We start from the raw sequence: 20,590 nt of genomic DNA on the forward strand, positions 1-20,590 counted from the left end.
GTTGAAAGGAAATTTGATGGTGTTTGGGGACCCTGGGTACACCATTTTGACCCCCCGACGACTGGTTCATAATTGATTGTCCTTGGGCTGTGCTTGCCATGGTATGCTTGGCTTGAATTCTGGGGATTTATGTATGTGGCTTCCCTCCTTTCCCTATCAGGTTTTTTTTATCTTTATCCTTCTCTGGTGGCTTTGTTGGAATGCCTGTAGGTACCGCTTGCTAAGGTTATAGGTGTGAGGAAGCAATCTCATCGGGATATGGGTATATTTGGACCTCTAGTTCACGATTAGTATGTATTATTGATGCTGCAGTGGGGAGAGACGGACGGACGGTTTGTTTGTAAGGTGGGTGGAGGGGGTGTTTACTGTTGGTTTACTGTTTTTGTATTAAAAATGTTTAAAATCTTAATAAAAATATCTGATTTAAAAAAAAAAAACACAAAGTATATTACAAATTTGAATAACTTTGCAATATACAGCAGCTGTTTAATGATATAGAAAGCCATTTATATGACAGTTGTAAGAAGAAGCACTATGAAAACAAACAAACAGTTTAGCATGATTTCTAACTTCATACTTGTTTACTGGATTATGTAGTTTCCATCCCTATTCCGTCCCCCTCCACAGGTGTATAAGAAGCTGGGTCAGACACACTTAGCCCTTATGAACTTTTCATGGGCCATGGACTTGGATCCCAAAGGAGCCAATAATCAGATCAAAGAGGCCATAGACAAGCGATACCTGCCAGATGATGAAGAAGCTGTGACACAAGAGGAACAAATCAGTGAGTGCTACCCATATGAAACGGGTAAGGAAAGCCTTATTTCCATGGATGTATTCACACGTGCCAGGTTTGAATGTTTTTTTTTTGTTTGGTTTTTTTGCTCCAATTTGCATAAAGCTCCTAAATAAAATAAAGCTAAAAACTGCTGCAAAACAGCGAACTATGTGAATAAACCCTAAGAGTATGACCATGTGCAGCATGCATTCATTCAGTTTTTTTAAGCTAAAGGGGTTGTCTAGTTAAAATGATCTGATCTCATAGCCACATGATATAAGGTATAAGGCCCAGCTTTATCAAACTGTGTAAGAGGAAAAAAATTGTGTTTTTCCCACAGCAACCAATCACAGCTCAGCTTTCACTTTACCAGATCTCATTAACTGAGCTGTGATTGGTCGCTGTGGGAAAAATTTTTTTTCTCTCACACTGTTTGATAAATCTGGGCCTAAGTATGTATCCGATGATAGAGGGTCCGACCACCAGGACCCCCTGTGATCTCCAGAATGGGCCCCGAGTCTAAGAGAATAGTGTGTGTACCGTAGACTGCACGCACTCAATTCATTTGTTTTGGGGCGCCAGAGATGCTTGATTGCTGTTCTCGGGTATCTTTGGAGCTCTGATACACAGAAAAACTGAGTTTGTGCCTGTTCTGGAGATTACAGGAGTACTAGCAATGCTGAGATCCCAATCAAAACTTCACATCAAACGTTATTTTTAAATGACAGGGATAATTTAAGACTAATATATATATAATATACACATATACACTTTACAGGACCATTGACACACAAAAAAAATTACGCTTTATTTTTAGGGGAAAACCTTGTCTCAGTAAAATTCACAAACATGTACTTGATTAAAAAAACTAAAGTATGAAAGAATAATAAAGCCAGGTTAACCCAGATATACAGCATGTCACATAAGAGTAAACCCCTGACATTTTTTGAAATATTTTATTATATCTTTGCATTTCTGCACAGTGTCATTTCTTCAGTGTTGTCACATAAAAAGTAGTGAATGCACAGCCTGTATAACAATGTTTAATGTTGTGTCCCCTCAAAATAACTCAACACAGCCATTAGTGTTTACACCTTGGCAACAAAAGTGAGTACACCCCTAAGTGGAAATGTCCATATTGGGTCTAAAGTGTCAATATATTGTGTGGCCACCATTATTTTTCAGCATTGCCTTAAAGGGGTACTCCGCCCCTAGATATCTTGCCACTGGGACCCCCCCCCCCCCCACCTGTGATCTCCCTGCAGCACCAGACGTTTGTTTAGAATGCCGGCTGCGGCACCGGATGCTCGTGACGTCACGGCCACGCCCCCTCGTGCCATCACACCCTGCCACCTCAATGCAAGTCTTTAGGAGGAGATGTGGCGGAGGTCCTCCGACACCCATCTCCCAGAAACTTGCATGGAGAGGGATGGTGTGACGTCACAAACCTCCGGCGCTGCATCGCTAGTCATCTGGCACAGAGTGAAGTTCCCTCCATACACCAGATGAGTAGGGTGCCGCAGCAGAGATTGCGGGGGTTAACATATCTAGAGGTAGAGTACCCCTTTAAGCCTCTTGCGTATGGAGCTCCGTTTCATTGGTTGCCACAGGAGTTCCACTCTTTTACAGCTGGTGGATGTTAGAGATCTTGTGCTTTCCCCCACCTTCCGTTTTAGGATGCCTGACAAAAGTGCTCAATAGAGTTTAGGTCTGGAGACATGCTTGGCCTGTCAATCACCTTTACCCTCAGCTTCTTTAGCAAGGCAGAGCTCCTCTTGGAGGTGTGGTCTCTGCTTCAGTATGTCACAGTACATGTTGGCATTCATGGTTCCCTCAATGAACTGTATCCCCCCAGTGCCAGCAGCACTCATACAGGCCCAGACCAGGACTTTGTACTCCTCATCTGGTTGCTGCCACACACTCTTGGTCACTAGCTGAACCAAATAAGTTTATCTTGTCTCATCTGACCACAGGACATGGTTCCAGAACTCTCTGTTCTTTTGTCTCCAGCAAACTGTTTGTGGGCTTTCTTGTTCTTAGTGGTCAAAATAAGGCGATTTTGTACAAAAAGTTTTAGATTTTTTTTTTAAGCGGTACAAAAATATAAAAGCATTTAGCCATGGGTATCATTTTAATCGTATTGACCCACAGAATAAAGGACACATGTCATTTTTACCGTAAAGTGTACAGTGTGAAAACAAAACCCTCCAAAATGTGCAAAAGTTTTGTTTTCATTAAAATTTTGTCCCTAAAAATTTTTTTGGGGGGTTCGCCGTACAATTTATGGTAAAATGAGAGGTTTCATTACAAAGTACAATTGGTCACGCAAAAAACAAGCCTTTATATGGGTCTGTAGATGGAAATATAAAGGAGTTATGGATTTTAGAAGGCAAGGAGGAGAAAACGAAAACGCAAAAATAAAATTGGCCTGGTCCTTGAGGTGAAAATGGGCTTGGTCACATACAAAGACAGGAGACACTTTTAAAATAGGCACAAAACAAAGTAGAGGGTACAATATACACCTACTACACTTTATGGCTGACATTTATCGCTGCCTCTAGACAGTTTTTTGTGTCTAGAAAAGGTGCAAGCAGGGTTTTTTTTTTTTTTTTTTTTTGCGCCTTTTGGTTTACATATTTCTGCAGATTTTGAGTTGCAATCCACTGATTTTGGCAATACACATGATATGGACGGGTTTTATCAACTGAAAAAAGGCGCAAAGCCACTGAAAAGTCTCTAAAGTTCACCAACCCCGACTTAGCTTAGCTTTTTGGTGTATGTGAAGAGAGAAATTTCAGAAAATGTGACCGGCACAAAATGTTTCAAATGCTCTGTGACCATTTAATAAATTTGGTGCTCCTACACATTACCAGCACACAAAAAAAAGTGTAGAAAAATGCTTCACTTACACCTACAATGATAAATGCCGGCCTATGTCTCCAATGAATATACACATCAGTCTGACAACGGGTCATGTGACCTGAAACGCGTCACTATCTTCCCAGTGTGCCAGTATGTGTAACTATCCTGTTCCTTGTTTTTACCTCGAATAAATCTGAAGACTCATAGCGCTGGCTCCTGCCTTCTTTCTAAGAAAATATATATATATATGTGTGTGTAAATAGATAAACAATCCAAGATAGAGGTGTGAACTAACAATCGAATCAATGACAAACTGGGAGAAGGGACAATGCAAAAAAATTTTGTAAAGCTGTGCTGAAAAGCCATGGTGATGTGAAAGGAGAAAATGACTACCTGGACCCTGTGGGTAGATGGTGTCCCGGCTCCAGTAATAATTTTTTCCAGAATGCTGTATCTCCAGCTCTCCCCTAGAAATATATGGAGGAGGAGTGACGGACGGCCCTTCATGCGGGGTTCAACACTCGCTGTTCGTGGGGACTTCTGGGGTGCCATGCAAGAGATTGCGGGGAGTCGCTGCAGTCAGACCCCCGCAATCAGACACTTAGCCTTTGGAGAGGGGATGAATGTTTCTGCACTGGAGTACTCCTTTATTTGGGGTATATTCACATTCATAAAACAATGGCTGTGTGTTTTGAGGGGGACACAACATTTAAAGAGTACCTGTCATGATCTTGGTAAATTTTAGAATCCTCCTAGTTCACTGCCCCCATCATGATAAACCACCCCCTGCCTTTATTTTTATTATTAGTTAGGTTTAGTTTTATTAGTTAGTTATTTCTTAGTTGCTCTTCATTGGGGGACACCTATACTGATGGGGTATATGCCCTTGCCACTAGGAGACGCTAACACTAGGAAAAGAAGTCGGCTCCTCCCTGGCAGGATATACCCGCCCACTGGAAGTGAGGTAATCAGTTTTAGCTAGTGTCAGTAGGAGGCAAGACACAGGTCTGGGAGCTCTATATAATATAGAATATATTTTTTTTAAGACCGAGTACCGATACTTTAATTCCAGTACTCGCCGATACCAAGTACGAGTAGTTTTATTTTAAAGGGAATCTGACAGCAGGGTGACGCGGTTTCTGGCGCTGCCCACCGTGGTGATATGTGGGTCCTTGTTGTGTACAATGGAGGTGGCAGCTGTAGTAAGAGCCAAGATTTCTCTCTTCTCCATTGGACAGAACAGGGAATTTCCATTGGCGGCGAGAACGATGACCACATGGTGAGCAGTGGCAGAAACCGGGTCACCTGCACTAGCTACCTATAAATTCAAGTTAGTGCAGGTGACTCTGCTGTAAGATTGTCTTTAATAGTAGGTAGTATTCCCTTGCAGACATTAGCAGCAGCCCCCGGCAGTCATTAGTAGCAGCCCTCCCCTTGTAGACAGCAGCCCCCCCCCCGTATAGACTGCAGGCCCGCCTTGTAGTAAGCAGCCCCCCCCTTGTAGACAGCAGCCCCCCCCCCCCCCCGTATAGACTGCAGGCCCGCCTTGTAGTAAGCAGCCCCCCCTTGTAGCCAGCGCGCCCCGTTTAGACAGCAGCAGCAGGCCCCCTCCACCCCGTTTAAGACAGCAGCAGCAGGGCCCCCCCCCCCTTTATACAGCAGCAGCAGGGCCCCCCCCTTTATACAGCAGCAGCAGGGCCCCCCCCTTTATACAGCAGCAGCAGGGCCCCCCTTTAGACAGCAGCAGCAGGGCTCCCCCTTTAAACAGCAGCAGCATCCCCCCCCCTTTAGACAGCAGCAGGGCCCCCCCCTTTAGACAGCAGCAGCAGGGGCCCCCCTCCCTTTAGACAACAGCAGCAGGGCCCCCCCTCCCTTTAGACAGCAGCAGGGCCCCCCCCTGCCTTTAGACAGCAGCAGCAGGGCCCACCCCCCTCCCTTTAGACAGCAGCAGCAGGGCCCCCCCCCCCCTCCTTTTAGACAGCAGCAGCAGGGCCCCCCCCCCCTCCTTTTAGACAGCAGCAGCAGGGCCCCCCCCCCCTCCTTTTAGACAGCAGCAGCAGGGCCCCCCCCCCTCCCTTTAGACAGCAGCAGCAGGGCCCCCCCCCCCTCCCTTTAGACAGCAGCAGCAGGGCCCCCCCCCCTCCCTTTAGACAGCAGCAGCAGGGCCCCCCCCCCTCCCTTTAGACAGCAGCAGCAGGGCCCCCGCCCCTCCCTTTAGACAGCAGCAGCAGGGCCCCCGCCCCTCCCTTTAGACAGCAGCAGCAGGGCCCCGCCCCTCCCTTTAGACAGCAGCAGCAGGGCCCCGCCCCTCCCTTTAGACAGCAGCAGCAGGGCCCCGCCCCTCCCTTTAGACAGCAGCAGCAGGGCCCCGCCCCTCCCTTTAGACAGCAGCAGCAGGGCCCCGCCCCTCCCTTTAGACAGCAGCAGCAGGGCCCCGCCCCTCCCTTTAGACAGCAGCAGCAGGGCCCCGCCCCTCCCTTTAGACAGCAGCAGCAGGGCCCCGCCCCTCCCTTTAGACAGCAGCAGCAGGGCCCCGCCCCTCCCTTTCGACATTAGTAGCAGCACACAGCTCACCTGTGGCTGTCCTCCGTCGTGTGCTACCGCTCTGCTACCCCATTCTTCCGTCCTCCCGGTCCGCATCATGGCGTCCTATGGAGGAGCATGTGACATATACGTCCCTCCGCTTCCTCCATAGCGTTACGCTGAGTGCAGGGGAGGAGGCGGAGTGACGTGTGTGTCACATGCTCCTCCATGGATCACTATGAAGCAGACGGGAGGACCGGAGAACGGGGCAGCAGTGCGGCAGCAGGTATCGGACATGGTATCGGGGACATTAAACGAGTCCCCGATACCATGTAAATGGCTAGTATCTGCCCCGATACCAGTATCGGTATCGGGACATCCCTAATAAATATATATTATCTTTTTTTTTTTCTAGTAAGGGCTGTTTAGTTAGGTTTTTTTTTTTTCTCCCTTTTTTTGTTTCCTTTTTTCAGGTGCGGGTTCAGGAGCATGGCGCTACTTGTTCCCCTATATGCGACAAAGGGGCACAGACATTGAGTATGTACTGTCAATCCCTTTTCACAAACTGCCAGCGCCTGGAGGTTGTACCCGGGGTCTGGGTCCCCCACTGCCCCTCCTCGCCCCGCTATCTTAGCCTGGTATGATGCAGCGTGGCCATAAGCTGGTTGAAGACGTTGTGTCCGTTGGTGAGTATTTCTAACATCCCCCCCTTCTGTATTCCACTAGGGTTTCTCCATCCTGAGGTACCTTTTCCCCAGCGCCGGCTCCTCAGCCACCATTTCACATGGCTGTGCTGGGCTATCCTTGTGGCCTCCTGGTCATGGTACCAACAGCCCCATCTGCAGCAGTTCTCAACTGTACATATATAGACAGCCGGCTCTGCTCCTCTGCCGGATTCCTTTTTCACTGCCCGCACTTTCACTTTCCTTCCATCTGCGCCATTATGCACCCCTCATGCTCCGCCCCTCTCCCTCACCTTGTTCCCGGGGTGACGGGAGGCCAAGCACTTGGACAACGGGGCCTGCCATTCGGCTCGGCATCTCCCCGCAGCGCGCCTGATATCCACTGCTCCCTGCTCAGCTATGACTGGGCACACTGCAGGGGTCGGGGCACTCTGTCGGCAGTTCTTGGCCTTTCTCTCCCGGGGTCCTTGGGCAGCGCCCTGCTTCCTGCGCTCTTTTTAATTACAAAAAAAAAATCTTTCGTTTCTCAGTCCATGTTCTTACCCCCTCTTCTGGCCATTCAGTAGATTGCAGACCCTACTTTCTGGTCTCTTGTTTGGCTTCCCCTTGTGGCAGCAGACAATTATTGCAGTCTTTTGATGTCTGCTTTTTCCCGGTTTAATCTTGCTGGGTTTCCGGTCTGGGGACCATACATGAAATGTTATTTTTGGGGTCTGCTTTAATATTTGCTTCAGCCACCCTGTTTGATCAACTGAAGAGGCAAAGGTCTCTTCGCCATCTCGGGGATATTGTGCGTGGCATTTCTGCCATGACATGTCTGCCGCGCCCACAGCCGCATTCCAGCCCCTTCCCCAGGGCGAGACACCGGTGGGTTGCCCCTGCAGATGCATTCACATCTTTGACCCTAGGTGAGGGCCTTTCCCAGGTGTTTTGTTCTCTTGTGTCTTTAGGCATCAAGTGTACGGTTTGTGGTCTTTATTCCCAGGAGGGTGCTGGGAAACGGCAGTGATATCAATTTTCCTTTATAAAGTCCTTCGGAATCTGTGGCTAGTGTGCTGGAACCCCCCCCCCCCCCCCCCCACTTCTAGTGCAAGGCTTTCAAGCACACGTTCCTGCGTGGACATGGACTGGACCCAATACCACAGACAGTGGTCTGCGTGGTTTTCTCTGCCACTCATCACATGGCTGCCGCATCCAAGGCTGGAGCTACCGCTCCTCACTGCTAACAAGTGGTGTCTGAAGGAGTGACCCGGCGTGTACAATGGATTTTGTGCAGGGCGACATGGATACAATCCACAGCTCCTTAGCCTCCCCTGATCTCCCAGGATGTCGGGGATACTATCCATGGTCCAGGCCTACCCGCTCCTCCATATGAGACAATAAGGAACCAGCTGGTAGGGCGTCACAGACAGTTCAGCGCCCCCCCCCCCCCCCCTTATACCTCACAGGTATCTTCTTGGATTCCTGTGCAGGGTGGCTCAAGCGCCTGCTCGGTTGCCGTACACACGATTTACACTGGCTCCCTTGGTGCGCATCTGGCCCGGCGTTTCACCCCGCTGGGGTGTTCCTCTCAAAGCTATTGGTTGCTGTATGTGTGCTTCTTCCTTGCATTTGTAGTCACGTCTTTGCATCTTTGTCCAGCTCCAGTGTCCAGGATTTTGATCCCTCTGGGGACACAACTTGGCTCCTCGATATGTTCTCGCAGAGTTCCTGGGGGCTTCATCCACCCAGTACTTTCTCCGTTGCAACAGGGTGCCTTGTCCCTGCTCCTACAGTGCCTGGTGCACTTAGACAATCCTCCTTCCACAGGGTAATGGAGATCAGGGGGCTTGGCATGGTCAGTGCCTGAGTTTCATCTCCACCACCACTTTTTTACTGCCCACTATTGCAGCCCGGCTCTCTTCCTGTTTCTTGGTTATCTACTGCTGCTCAGGCAGCCTTGGCACTCCCCTCTGTCGGAGAGGTTTCTTTTATCGTGGGGCTCTGCGACAGCTGGTCTAGCCTCCGTCTGTCGTTTGGGTCCTGCCATTGCTCTCCACCCACCTCGGCACAATCTCCCTGGTACGGTGTGTTCCTCATTCCCTTGACTGTGTCAGTAGCGGCTACACTCACTCCACAGTTTTCTAGAGTTACCTTTCTGTGCCAAGAGCCTGGGAGTCCCAGCCAGGTTCCCTTTTTGTTCCCCTTCCGTTCCCATCCTGACTGGTTGTTGCTTCAGAGTGCTCGGCCCGCTGGGGCCCAGGACCGGTTGGTCTCCTTGTCTTGGCCACTATCCTGGGATGTGCCTTCTTCTCTAGTTCGGCCCTACTGGTTCTTTGGCCCTTACTGATGGTTGAGGTCTCGCGCACGTGTAGCGGTCCTGCCCAGATTTCACTGCGATCTCATTTATGGGGCAGTCTTTCTGTACCACACTTCTTCTGTCTCGGCACAGTTCTTTGTCACCTGGAGCGTTTCGTGGACGTTGGGTTTCCTTACCCTTCGGGTGTAAGTCTTCCAGGAGACTCGGGAACCTCCAATTCCCATGTTGGCCGCTCCGGTGTTCCGGATACTCCTTTTCAGGGTCTTCTGCTCCTTTCTTGGCCATTTATTCTTCCGTGTCAATCTTCCAGGTGACTCAGGAACCTCCATTTCCCATGTCTGTTGCTTTGGTTTTCCGGGATGCCCCTTTTCTGGAGATTCTGTTTCTTGGCCATTATTCCCTTCCATCTTCTCCTTCGGGGTCCATGTTCTCTCGAAATGGAGGGCGTTCCGGTCGTCCGGATTACACCAGTTGAGCTATGTCACCTTCCAGGTGCTCGCGGCGGGCTCCTGGATAGGGGTTTTGGGTCTGCAGATGTTTAGATCTTCGATCTTCCGCACCAGGCCACACTAGAGCTGTTTTATATTTTTTTTATTTTTTTTGATAGAGAGATATATATAATATAAAATATATATAATATAAATATATATATATATATATATATATATATATATATATATATATATATATATATATATATATATATATAAATAATATAAATAATATAAAAAATATATATATATTTTTTTTTTTCTTGTGCCTTTTTTCCATTTTTGTTTCCCAGCCGGGCTAGCCCTCTGCCTGGTTCTGTTCCTTAGAGTTGATTTCCTTCCTCCTTCCGGGATGGTTCTGGCCCCTCTGGCTTCTTAGTCGACTTTATCTGGTCTCTCTCTTAGAGGACCGTAGGTTTAGAGTCCCTGCGAAGGACGGTGCCTTCCTTTGGCAGCCCAGCTCATCTCCATAGCTGGGGGATCTTCCGGGAGCTCTGTTTCTAGGCCTCTGTTTTCTCTGGCCTGGGGTCTCTTCCGCAGGCCTTACCGACAAGTGGGTTCGGTCTCTGGACTGATTCCCTTTTGCTAGTGGTTGTTCTTCCCACCCTATGGGACTGCTTTGGTACGTCCCATCCGTATAGGTGTGCCCCAATGAAGAGCGACCAAGAAAAGGAGTTTTTTTTTTTTCTACCGTAAAATCTTTCTTGTAGCATTCATTGGGGAGACACCGCACCCATTTTTTAATTTTTATATTTTTTTTTACCAGAAATTCTTTTCCAGTATTGTTTTTTAATCCAGAATTATTTTCTAGGATCCTTCGGACATATTTCTTTGTTGGCTTCTCCTACTGCTTTGTGACAAAACTGATTACCTCACTTCCAGTGGGTGGGTATATCCTGCCAGGGAGGAGCAGACTTCTTTTCCTAGTGTCAGCACCTCCTAGTGGCAAGAGCATATACCCCATCAGTATAGGTGTCACCCAATGAAGGCTATGAGAAAGATTTTACGGTGAGTACAAAAAATCTCCTCCTTTCTCTTTCGGCTCCATTGGGGGACACAGACCGTGGGTGTATGCTGCTGTCTCTAGGAGGTGTGACACTATGGTAATAAAAAAAAAACATCGTCTCCTCCCAGCAGGATATACCCGCCTTCAGGCCCTGAGCTAATCAGTTTAAGCTTAGTGTCTGAAGGAGGTGGACATGGTTTGGAATTCTCCAGACCAGGTCTTCTGATTTTTTGTTTTCCTAGTATAGGGACGTGTTAGTTTTTTTTTTTTTCCTTTTTCTTTTCTGTTTTCAGGTGGGGACTCCGGTTCCCTGTTTCCCCATTGCGAGTAATGGGGCACAGAAATTGCTTATATGCGCTGTTCACCCACCCCTCGCCAACGGTCAGCGCCTGGGTTGGTACCTCATGGGTCCGGGTCCCCCTATTTCCCTGCTCGCCTCGCTTGCGCATAGCAGCCAGGCATGATGCAGGTAACTAAAGCTGACTGAAGAGTTCACTGAAGATTACATTAGGTAAGTTCTTCTGACTGAGGTAAGTACTTTCCCCCTTTTTCTCCTTAGGTGCGGACTTGCAACCTCTGGAGACCCCCTGATTTTGGCCCACCTTTTCAGGTTATGGGGCTGGCTTATACAGGGGCTGGACTTTTATTCTGGGGGAGCAGTGGCATCTTAGGGGGCATATACTGTATGTTTTACATTGTGTACTTCACTGTGTGTGTGGTTCCTTGTGACTACGACCGCAGCGCCTTATATGCGGCTGACAGCGCCGCTGGTACGGGCCGGGCGCTCTCTGCGCCGGCTTACTTTCACTTTCTCCGGCATTCTCTGCCGGCTTGTTGGCCGCCCACTCTATCCCCCGAACGCATATGCGGCTGACATGTGCGCTCGGGACAAGGAGCGGGCGACATTACAGCTTCTTCTCGGCCAGCCTATAGCTCCGCCCACAGGGCTATCGGAGCTCTTCAGAGGCACGAAGTAGCCTCCAATCAGCGCCATGGGCGTGATTTTCAGTTAGAAGGGGCCAATTAGTTAGTGCCTCTGCTTCAGGCACACCCCCCTCTACTATTGGCTGGCCTGTTTCTTACACTCTAGCTGCACGGAGCCGAGTTCTCCTCACTGCAGCTGCCAGGGGACACAGACTAGGGTGAGAAATTTCTTGTCTCTTTTCTCATTATGTCCATACCCAGAGCTGTCCCCCCCCCCTCAAAACAGAAACCTGGAACGTCAGTGACTTATTTTTTCTGTAAGCACTGTAATGCCAAGATGCCTGGCTCTACCGAGCCCAACTGCCCCGCCTTCTCCACTGCTCCCCCAGACCCCCTGGTACCCCCTAATGCACTTTCGGTTCCGGTGGTTTCAGCCGCTCCGCCAGCCTGGGTTTCTTCCCTGACCCAGTATATGGCTGACTTGACCCAAGTCTCCCGTTCGGTGGCTGAGGCCTCCCGGGAAGTGGTGTCCGCCTTGAAGGGGTCTTCCCTGCGCAGGGCCTCTGAGAGGGCCCGCTCCTCGTCTCCACAAGTGTACTTAGGGGTGCCTTGTCTGACTCTTCCATTGAGTCTTCAAATAGATGTGGGCGTTCCCCCTGTGGGTCCCGCCTCCCCCTGTCATCTGGGCACAAACGTCGCTCCTCCAGAGGACATTCTCTGAGTCGCTGCTCTGCCACGCCAGAGCTGCGTACACGGTCAGGGTCGCCCCTCTCCAGGACTGCCCCTACTCGTTCATTCTCCTGGTGAACTGGCGGACAAGGCTTCTGAGCCGGCATCTGACTCAGAGGACCGCTCGGACTCAGTTGAAACTGTGAACTCATTGGTGACAGCCATAAGAGACACCTTTCACTTAGAGGACCCAGGATCTTCGGATGTCACTCCAGGAGTATCCCTTCATCGTGCTAAGCCAGCACCTCAAAGGTTCAGCTCTCACACTGACTTTGACGACATTCTGGAATCTGCATGGAAACATCCAGACAAGAGGTTCCCGGGAATTAAGACGATTCAAGAACGTTATCCATTTGACAAGGACTTTGTCACTAAGGTGGTTTCCCCTCACTCAGTGGATCCACCAATCTCCCGGATCTCTAAGGTGACTACACTGCCTCTGGCAGATGCCGCTGCCTTCAAGGATCCCACGGACAAGAAGGTAGAATCCTGTCGGAGTGGTGCCAAAAGCTCCATCAGGGTATCCCCCCCCCCCCCCCCCCAGAGGATCTATCTGCTCTGGCTCTCCAATGCTCTAAAGCTGGGGACTTCCTGTGCGCAGCTTCCTTGCAGTCAGCCCGTTGTTCTGCCTTTGCTGTGGGTCACCTAGTGGCTCTCCGCCGCTCTATGTGGCTTAAAGCTTGGAATGCGGATGCCGCTTCCAAAAGGTCTCTCACTGAGCTTCCTTTTACGGGGGGGGGGGGGGGCGTCTTTTTGGCAAGCACCTTGATGAGATTATCTCTGAGGCGACGGGAGGTAGGAGTTCCTTGTTGCCTCAAAATAAGGCTTGCACTACTTCCCAAAGGAAGTCCTTTTCCTTTCGGACCTTTGGCTCCAGCAAAGGGTCCGGGCAGGCGCCTTCGCGGGACAAGAAGGCTCCCTCGTTCCGGGCGCGCCCGTCTTGGAAGTCTGACTCCAACCGGTCCGGCCGTTTTGCGCCCAAATCAGGCAACCGCAAACCCACTTCTGCATGAAGTGAGGCCCCCAACCGCGGTTTCTTCTCGGGTGGGAGGTCGTCTCTTACTTTTTCGAGACATCTGGACCTCACACATTCAGGACTCTTGGGTCAGGGACGTGGTGTCCAACGGTTACCGAATCGAATTCGCGTCCCTTCCGAGGGATCGCTTTTTTCGATCCCGGGCCCCCCGGTCTCCTTCACTGGCGAAGCAATTTCAAGAGGCTCTCCTGTCTTCTTCTCCAGGGGGGTTATCGTTCCCGTTCCTCCAGGGGAACGGTTTCAGGGTTTCTATTCCAATCTTTTTGTGGTTCCCAAGAAGGACTGTTCTGTGCGACCAATCCTAGACCTCAAGCGTCTCAACAGTCATCTTATCCGCCACTTCCGAATGGAATCTCTCCGTTCGGTGGTGGCGTCCCTGGAACAAGGGGAGTTTCCTTCTTCGATGGACATCAAGGATGCCTACCTCCATGTGCCAATATTTCCAGGCAATCATCGGTACCTCTGCTTTGCGGTTCTGGAGGGGCATTTTCAATTCATAGCCCTCCCCCTTGGTTTGGCCACGGCTCCTCGGGTCTTCACCAAGATCCTTGCGCCAGTGATGGGCCTGTTACGGTCGAGGGGAGTCTCGGTGATACCCTACCTGGACGACCTTCTCATCAAGGCTCCAACCAGAGCCCAGACTCTGGAGAATGTGGACGTCACTCTCCACACTCTCTGAAACGCTTCGGGTGGATGATCAACCGGGACAGGTCAGTCCTCTGTCCTACCCAGTCTCTAACCTTCTTGGGACTTCGCTTCGACGCGGCCTCTGCCCGAATTTGCCTCCCGCCGGACAAACGTCTGGCGCTTCTGTCGGGGGGCCGCTCCCTTCGGACCTAGGTCTCAGTCCCCATCTGCACTTGTATGGAAGTCCTGGGTCGGATGGTAGCAACTATGGAGGCCGTACCCTTTGCCCAGTTTCATTACCACCCCCTTCAACTGGCGATTCTCTCTCGATGGGACAGGTCTCCTCTGTTCTCCCTCGCAGGGTCCGTCAGTCTCTGCTCTGGTGGCACCGCTCCCCCCTTCTCCTCCAAGGGTGGTCATTTCTCCCACTTCACTGGCAGGTAGTTACAACGGATGCCAGCCTGTCAAGCTGGGGCGGCGTGTTCAGGGATTGGACGGTTCAGGGACTCTGGTCTCCCCGAGAGAAACTTCTTCCGATAAACATATTGGAATTACGGGCGATTCTTCTTTGTCTTCTTCATTGGGAGTCCCGTCCTGTCCGTGCCCAGTCGGACAGCGCCACGGCCCCGGCGTACATAAATCGACAAGGCGGCACTTGCAGCTCGGCAGCCATGGCCGAGGTGACCAAGATTCTCTCCTGGGTGGAAAGCAAGGTTCCGTCCATTTCGGCGATTCACATTCCGGGAGTGCTCAACTGGGAAGCGGACTTCCTCAGTTGGTCCCCACCCGACCCCGGCAAGTGGTCTCTACATCCAGAGGTCTTCGTGCAACTCTGCGACCTCTGGCGCATTCTGGACGTGGACCTCTTCGCGTCCCGGCACAATCGGAAGATCCTTCCTTTTGTGTCCAAGTCCCGGGACCCTCAGGCTCTGGCCGTGGATGCCCTAGTGATTCCTTGGGTGGGGTTTTCCCTACCCTATCTGTTCCAACCCCTTCCGCTCCTTCCCAGGTTGCTGAGGAAGCTCAAAACAGAGGACGTCCCCACCATTCTGGTAGCTCCAGATTGGCCCCGAAGGTCGTGGTACACCGAGATAGTCAGGCTCCTGGACGACGCTCCACTGCGCCTTCCACTCCGTCCGGACCTGCTCTCTCAGGGTCCTCTTTGCCACCCCAATTTACAGTAGCTGCATTTGACGGCGTGGCGGTTGAGACCGCAGTTTTGAGGGCCCTCGGGTTCTCTTCCCAAGTCATTCACACCATGCTCAGGGCTCGTAAGCCCTCCCCCGCAAGAATTTACCACCGTACTTGGCGGTCTTATTTTCCTTGGTGTGAAGCTCAGGACTTATCCCCAGTAACCTTTTTCGGTTCCCCGTCTTCTCTCCTTTTTGCAGTTAGGGTTGGAACTGGGGTTGTCTCTCAGTTCCCTTAAAGGTCAGGTTTCGGCCCTTACTATTTTTCCAGTGGCCCCTGGCTTCTAATTCTCATGTCTGGACCTTCCTTCAAGGAGTGGCGCATGCTGTTCCTCCTTATCGGTCACCCTCTCCCCCTTGGGACTTGAATTTGGTTCTAAGTGCCCTCCAGGGTGAACCCTTTGAGCCACTTACAGAGGTGTCTCCCCGCCTCCTTTTTTGGAAAGTGGCGTTTCTTGTTGCTATCACTTCCATCCGGAGGGTGTCTGAATTGGCAGCTCTCTCCTGCCATTCTCCGTTCCTGGTGATCCACCAGGACAAGGTTGTTTTCCGGCCAGATCCTTCCTTTTTGCCTAAGGTGGTTTTGGCCTTTCATCTCAATGAGGACATCGTCCTCCCGTCCTCTTGTCCTGCTCCTTCTCATCCTAAGGAGCGCTTACTACACAAGCTGGATGTAGTTTGGGCTGTTCGGTCTTATCTCTCCATCACTTCTTCATTTCGTCAGTGTGATTCCTTTTTCGTCCTTACGGAAGGTAGTCGTAAGGGACAACCTGCTTCCAAGGCCACCATTTCTCGGTGGATTCGGTCCGCCATTTCGGAAGCCTATCGCTGTTAGAGGAAGATTCCTCCTTTCAGAGTTGTGGCTCATTCTACCCGTTCTGTTGGGGCATCCTGGGCTCTCCAGAATAGGGCCTCGGCCTCACAGATTTGCAAGGCTCTATCGAGTTCTATCGAGGCTCTATCGAGTTCATACCTTCGCATCGGCTGATGCTAGTCTGGGTCGTAAAGTGTTGCAGGCGGCAGTGGAATCGGCCGTCTGCCTGACTGCTTATCTGCCCACCCAAGGGACGGCTTTGGTACGTCCCACGGTCTGTGTCCCCCAGTGGAGCCAATAGAGAAAAGGAGATTTTTGTTTACTTACTGTAAAATCTCTTTCTTGGAGGATCCATTGGGGGACACAGCTCCCGCCCTTTTTGGGGTTTCCTTTGGTTCTCTGTCCGAAGGGGTGTTCGGTTATGTTTTTTTCTTCTAGTTCTCGGACAGTTTGGGTTTTTTCTTGACCTGTTGGTCTCCTCCTATTGCTCTGGAACTAAAACGGATTAGCTCAGGGCCTGAAGGCGGGTATATCCTGCTGGGAGGCGCCGACTTTTTTTTTTTTTTACCATAGTGTCACACCTCCTAGAGACAGCAGCATACACCCACGGTCTGTGTCCCCCAATGGATCCTCTGAGAAAGAGATTTTACGGTGAGTAAACAAAAACCTCCTTTTTTCTGCTCAGTCTGTCAGATTCTCAGACTGGGAAGAGGCATTCCCCAACAGGCGTGACATCATATGAAGCCATACAGGGGAGAATTTCCTCCCTCACTCTGCTACACACAGCCCAGAGCAGTAGAGTGTGAAATGAGCTATGATTGGATAAGGCTTCAGACTGCATTATCTGATTTTGGACTTCTGCCAGGCCAGCAGGAGTCCAAAGTCTGTGCAAGAGATGGGGGAAATGTGCTCGGGACAAGTAGAGAGACATCTAGCGGCAGCTATTTTTAAACACAAATAAAACATAGAAAACTTCTTTCTTAAAAAAACAAAAAAAAAACACATTAGAAAGATGACAATGGCACTCACCTTGTCCTATTCCGTTGTGGGGATCTTCGGTAATCTCCTCATTTAGCTCCACTCCAGGCACGGGCAGAGCTTAGTGATGTCACTAAGCTCTGCCCATGCCCCAAGCCGCTGTTGATCTCTGCAGGGTCTCTCAGCAGCGGTGACGTCGGTAAGCTCCAACTGTGCCCCAAGCCGGCTGCCGGGACTGGAGCTAATGGATGAAATTACCGAAGATCCCCACCACGGAACGGGACGAGTGAGTACAGTTGTCACCAGTGTCACCTGCACTACCTGTTGCTACCGACAGGTTAGTGCAGGTGACACTGGTGACAAATTTCCTTTAAACACGGTTATATAGGCTGTGCACTCATTACTTTACATTGTAGCAGAGGGGCATTTCTTCAGTTTTGCCACATGAAAAGATGGAGGAAAATATTTACAAATATATGAGAGGTGGACCTACTTATGTGAGATACTGTATTACCACCTTTCCTCTAAGGAAAAGATACATGGAGACAAAAATTCAAATCCATTTATAGGCATTTAATGTAGCATTTTCCATCAGTCTTGATTTGAATGAAGCAACAATGTTTGCTTGACGCCTACGCTAATCAGACACTTCAGCTATATAACTGTGATTTAGGACCGACATTCTAGTGGTTGATGGATCCCCCCACAGATCATACATTTTTCATTGAATTGCAGCTTGATGGTTTATCTGATTTATACGGTTGGGAAAACTCAAGCTGTATATGTTTCATGTATTTTTTTTCCCTTTTTGTTATCTGTGACCTGCAGATGGAGCTCTGCCTTTTTAAAACAAAGCTGATCTATTTTAAATGGCAGTTGTATTTTATCTTTATCGCCAGGTTATTTAAAGAGGAACGTTCAAGGCTTTTAATATTTCACCAAAAGCTTAGTCGTCTTGGTTCTGAAATCAGAAGCCGTCAGCTTGAGCTGGTATCGTTCTTGTGAAGTAACAAACCTCTCCTTTTTGTTTCTTTCAAGTGGGAACTGATGAGTCGCAGGAGAGCAGCATGACGGATGCAGATGACACACAATTGCACGCAGCTGAGAGTGATGAGTTTTAGAGCAGCCCTCATTCCCCTCCGGACATGTGGCACTGTGGTGTCTGACTGTTACTTTACTCCACACCACCCCAGCCTCACCCTTGCCTTCTCAGACGCCTTTCATGGGCTGCCATTTTGTATCATCATCATCATCATCATTGCCTCTGTCATCATTATCAGCCATTCCTCCTACCCCCTCCTGATTTTTAAGTCCTGCAGAGAATTAAAGACTGTGCAATATGTGGGTAGCACTCAGTTGGCTTCCTGCTTTTTTTCTTTTTTTCTTCTCCTTTTTTTTCTTCTTCTGCCTTTTGTGGCTCCTGGAGCTGCTAAGTGGTTGTGCGATGCAGAAGTTGAACCCCATGCGTGGTTTATTCATATCCAAGATGACAAGTAATGGTAAGGGAGTACAACATTTGCTTTAAAGGCATGCCTTTCAAGCTTAATCCTTCAAATTGTAAAATTCTACTTTTCTGAACATGGATCGGAGAAGCCTTTCTGCTTGGATAACATTTATTCAACATATTGAGCTAAGGACAAGGCGTGGCATCATGGAACGCCTTATTCAGACATGCCTACAGCGAACCTGCAAACCATTCCAATAAAGACATTGGGGACAACCCTTCTTGTCACTCCTTTCCAATGTTGTAACTTCTAAGAGGCCCCTGCACCTTTACAAGCTGATGGGATGACACCACCTGCAGGGCTCAATTTTGACTGAATACTACTCTACTTATGTAAAACTGTAAATTTTATGATTTTATCCAATGACCTGAATGCATTCATTGCTAGTGCAGGATTCCTATGTAGAGTGAAAGCCATAATCTACCAGACATCCTCCTTGTTGCTCTGCTTGGTCAGAATAATCATGGTTGTATGTATAAGTATTGACGACTCACAGTCTTTCCGTCCATTAGGAAACAAGGGCTGCCACTTTTTGCCATGTTGATGCCCCCATGTTCCTAGTGAACTGAAATTTCATTACGGTGACTGACTATGGCTTCCTCTAGTCCCACGATCCATAATTGAATTTATTTCTTAGAGGGCATGTGTTAAAAACCTACAACATTGGTCTTAGTGTCGCCTTCTTTCTACAAAATGTTTTTTTTTCTTCCTTTACTTTACTATTATTTTCTTGCTTTGTGGAAGGTTCTTTCTGCCACTATCCTGTGGCAACGAACTCAAGCTACCATATTCCATCATACGGTTTAGGTTTTCTGTAGGAAAGTTGGCATCGTCCCCTCTCTGCTCAGGTTTCCAGTCTCAATGCCTTTATCAGCTTGCATTCGGTGACCTCACCTTGGATTCAGAAGGTTAAATTAATCCCCCCAAATTGCTGGCATAATGTCTGATGAATCACATACATGCCCATCACTGCCAGCCTGGCCAGCTTTCCTTCGATGCACAGTCGTTCTTCGGCGCTGGTCTCTGGTGGAGTGGGATTCCTTTTTATTGTGTGGATGTGATTTTTTTTTTTTTGGTCTTTTTATTTCCTCCCCTCTTTTTTTAATTTTGGAAGTGTACAGTGTTCCATTATTTGGGTCAGGAGGTTCCTGTTTAATATATTTTGCAAATCATTTAAGGATGTGAAAAAATAAAGACTTCTTTTAAAGATTACCATTTTGTTATTTTACAGGGCATTAGGGTGTACATGCTGTGTACACACACCTTACAATGTAAAAACACCCACATGCTAGATATTTAGGGCGCTCCAGTAGGTAGACGGAGCCCTTCAGGTAGTTTCCCCCGTTATGTAGGTGCAACGTGTATGTAGTTTCCCTCCTGAGACAATTACCCCCTGTAAGAAGGCCATTTTGTATATATTTCCACTTTATTTGTTCTCTTGTAGGTAGACCCCTGGAGATATGATAAACCTACAAAGTCTAGCAGCTGCACCTTTTGTGTCAGCCAGTTATGCAACTAAACTTACAAAAACTGACATGTGAAAACTCTATATGAAAAATCCCCCAAAAAACTTTATTGAAAATCACCATACAGAGAAGTACAAGCCCTATAAACCAACAACCCCAGAAAATAAGGGGGGGGGGGGGGCACCACCCTACATACAGCACTACTGTATGTAGGTACGTAGGGCGCACCACCCCTGTAGGTAGATAATTACCCCCTGGCCAAAAAACAAAACAAAAAAAAAATACATACATTCCCCTGCTGGCTTTGGAGCAGTCCACAGCACAGCATGGCCTGGACTCTCCTTTTCCTCATCTGCTCTGCAGGCACAAGAGATGGTCCCCCTGCCTCTCCATAAGTTCACCACTGAAATGCCAACTCAACCCTCCACGGTGGTGGAAATGAGGCCAGCTGTGAGCATGGCATTGGTATGATCAGTATTACCACTTTTTTGTTTTATGCAATGTGTATTGTTTTATCTCTGTATTTAGGGTGTGTAGTTTGATCTATCAACCTCAGCAAAGGGTACATGCTATTTCATTGAGGAAAAGAAGCCTAAAATCCTGGTACTAGTGCAAACAAATCTAAGAAATCAAGTTACTAACGTTACTGCTAGCTAATACTGTTTTTATTTAGTGGATT

General features: G+C 49.0%; 1 protein-coding gene across 2 annotated transcripts in view; it reads left to right on the forward strand.

Moving 5' to 3' along the window:
• The window catches only part of CDC27 (cell division cycle 27), a 75,039-nt gene extending 55,394 nt beyond the window's left edge, over positions 1-19,645 (forward strand). For both annotated transcript variants that reach the window (XM_056547956.1, XM_056547957.1), the window contains 2 exons: positions 628-808; positions 17,979-19,645. In XM_056547956.1, coding sequence (XP_056403931.1) covers positions 628-808; positions 17,979-18,061 — 264 coding nt within the window. In that variant the 3' untranslated portion in view covers positions 18,062-19,645. The remainder of the gene's footprint in view (positions 1-627; positions 809-17,978) is intronic.
• Positions 19,646-20,590: the final 945 nt, after the last annotated feature.

The sequence above is a fragment of the Hyla sarda genome, chromosome 12 (genome assembly GCF_029499605.1).
Source record: "Hyla sarda isolate aHylSar1 chromosome 12, aHylSar1.hap1, whole genome shotgun sequence".
NCBI lineage: Eukaryota > Metazoa > Chordata > Amphibia > Anura > Hylidae > Hyla > Hyla sarda.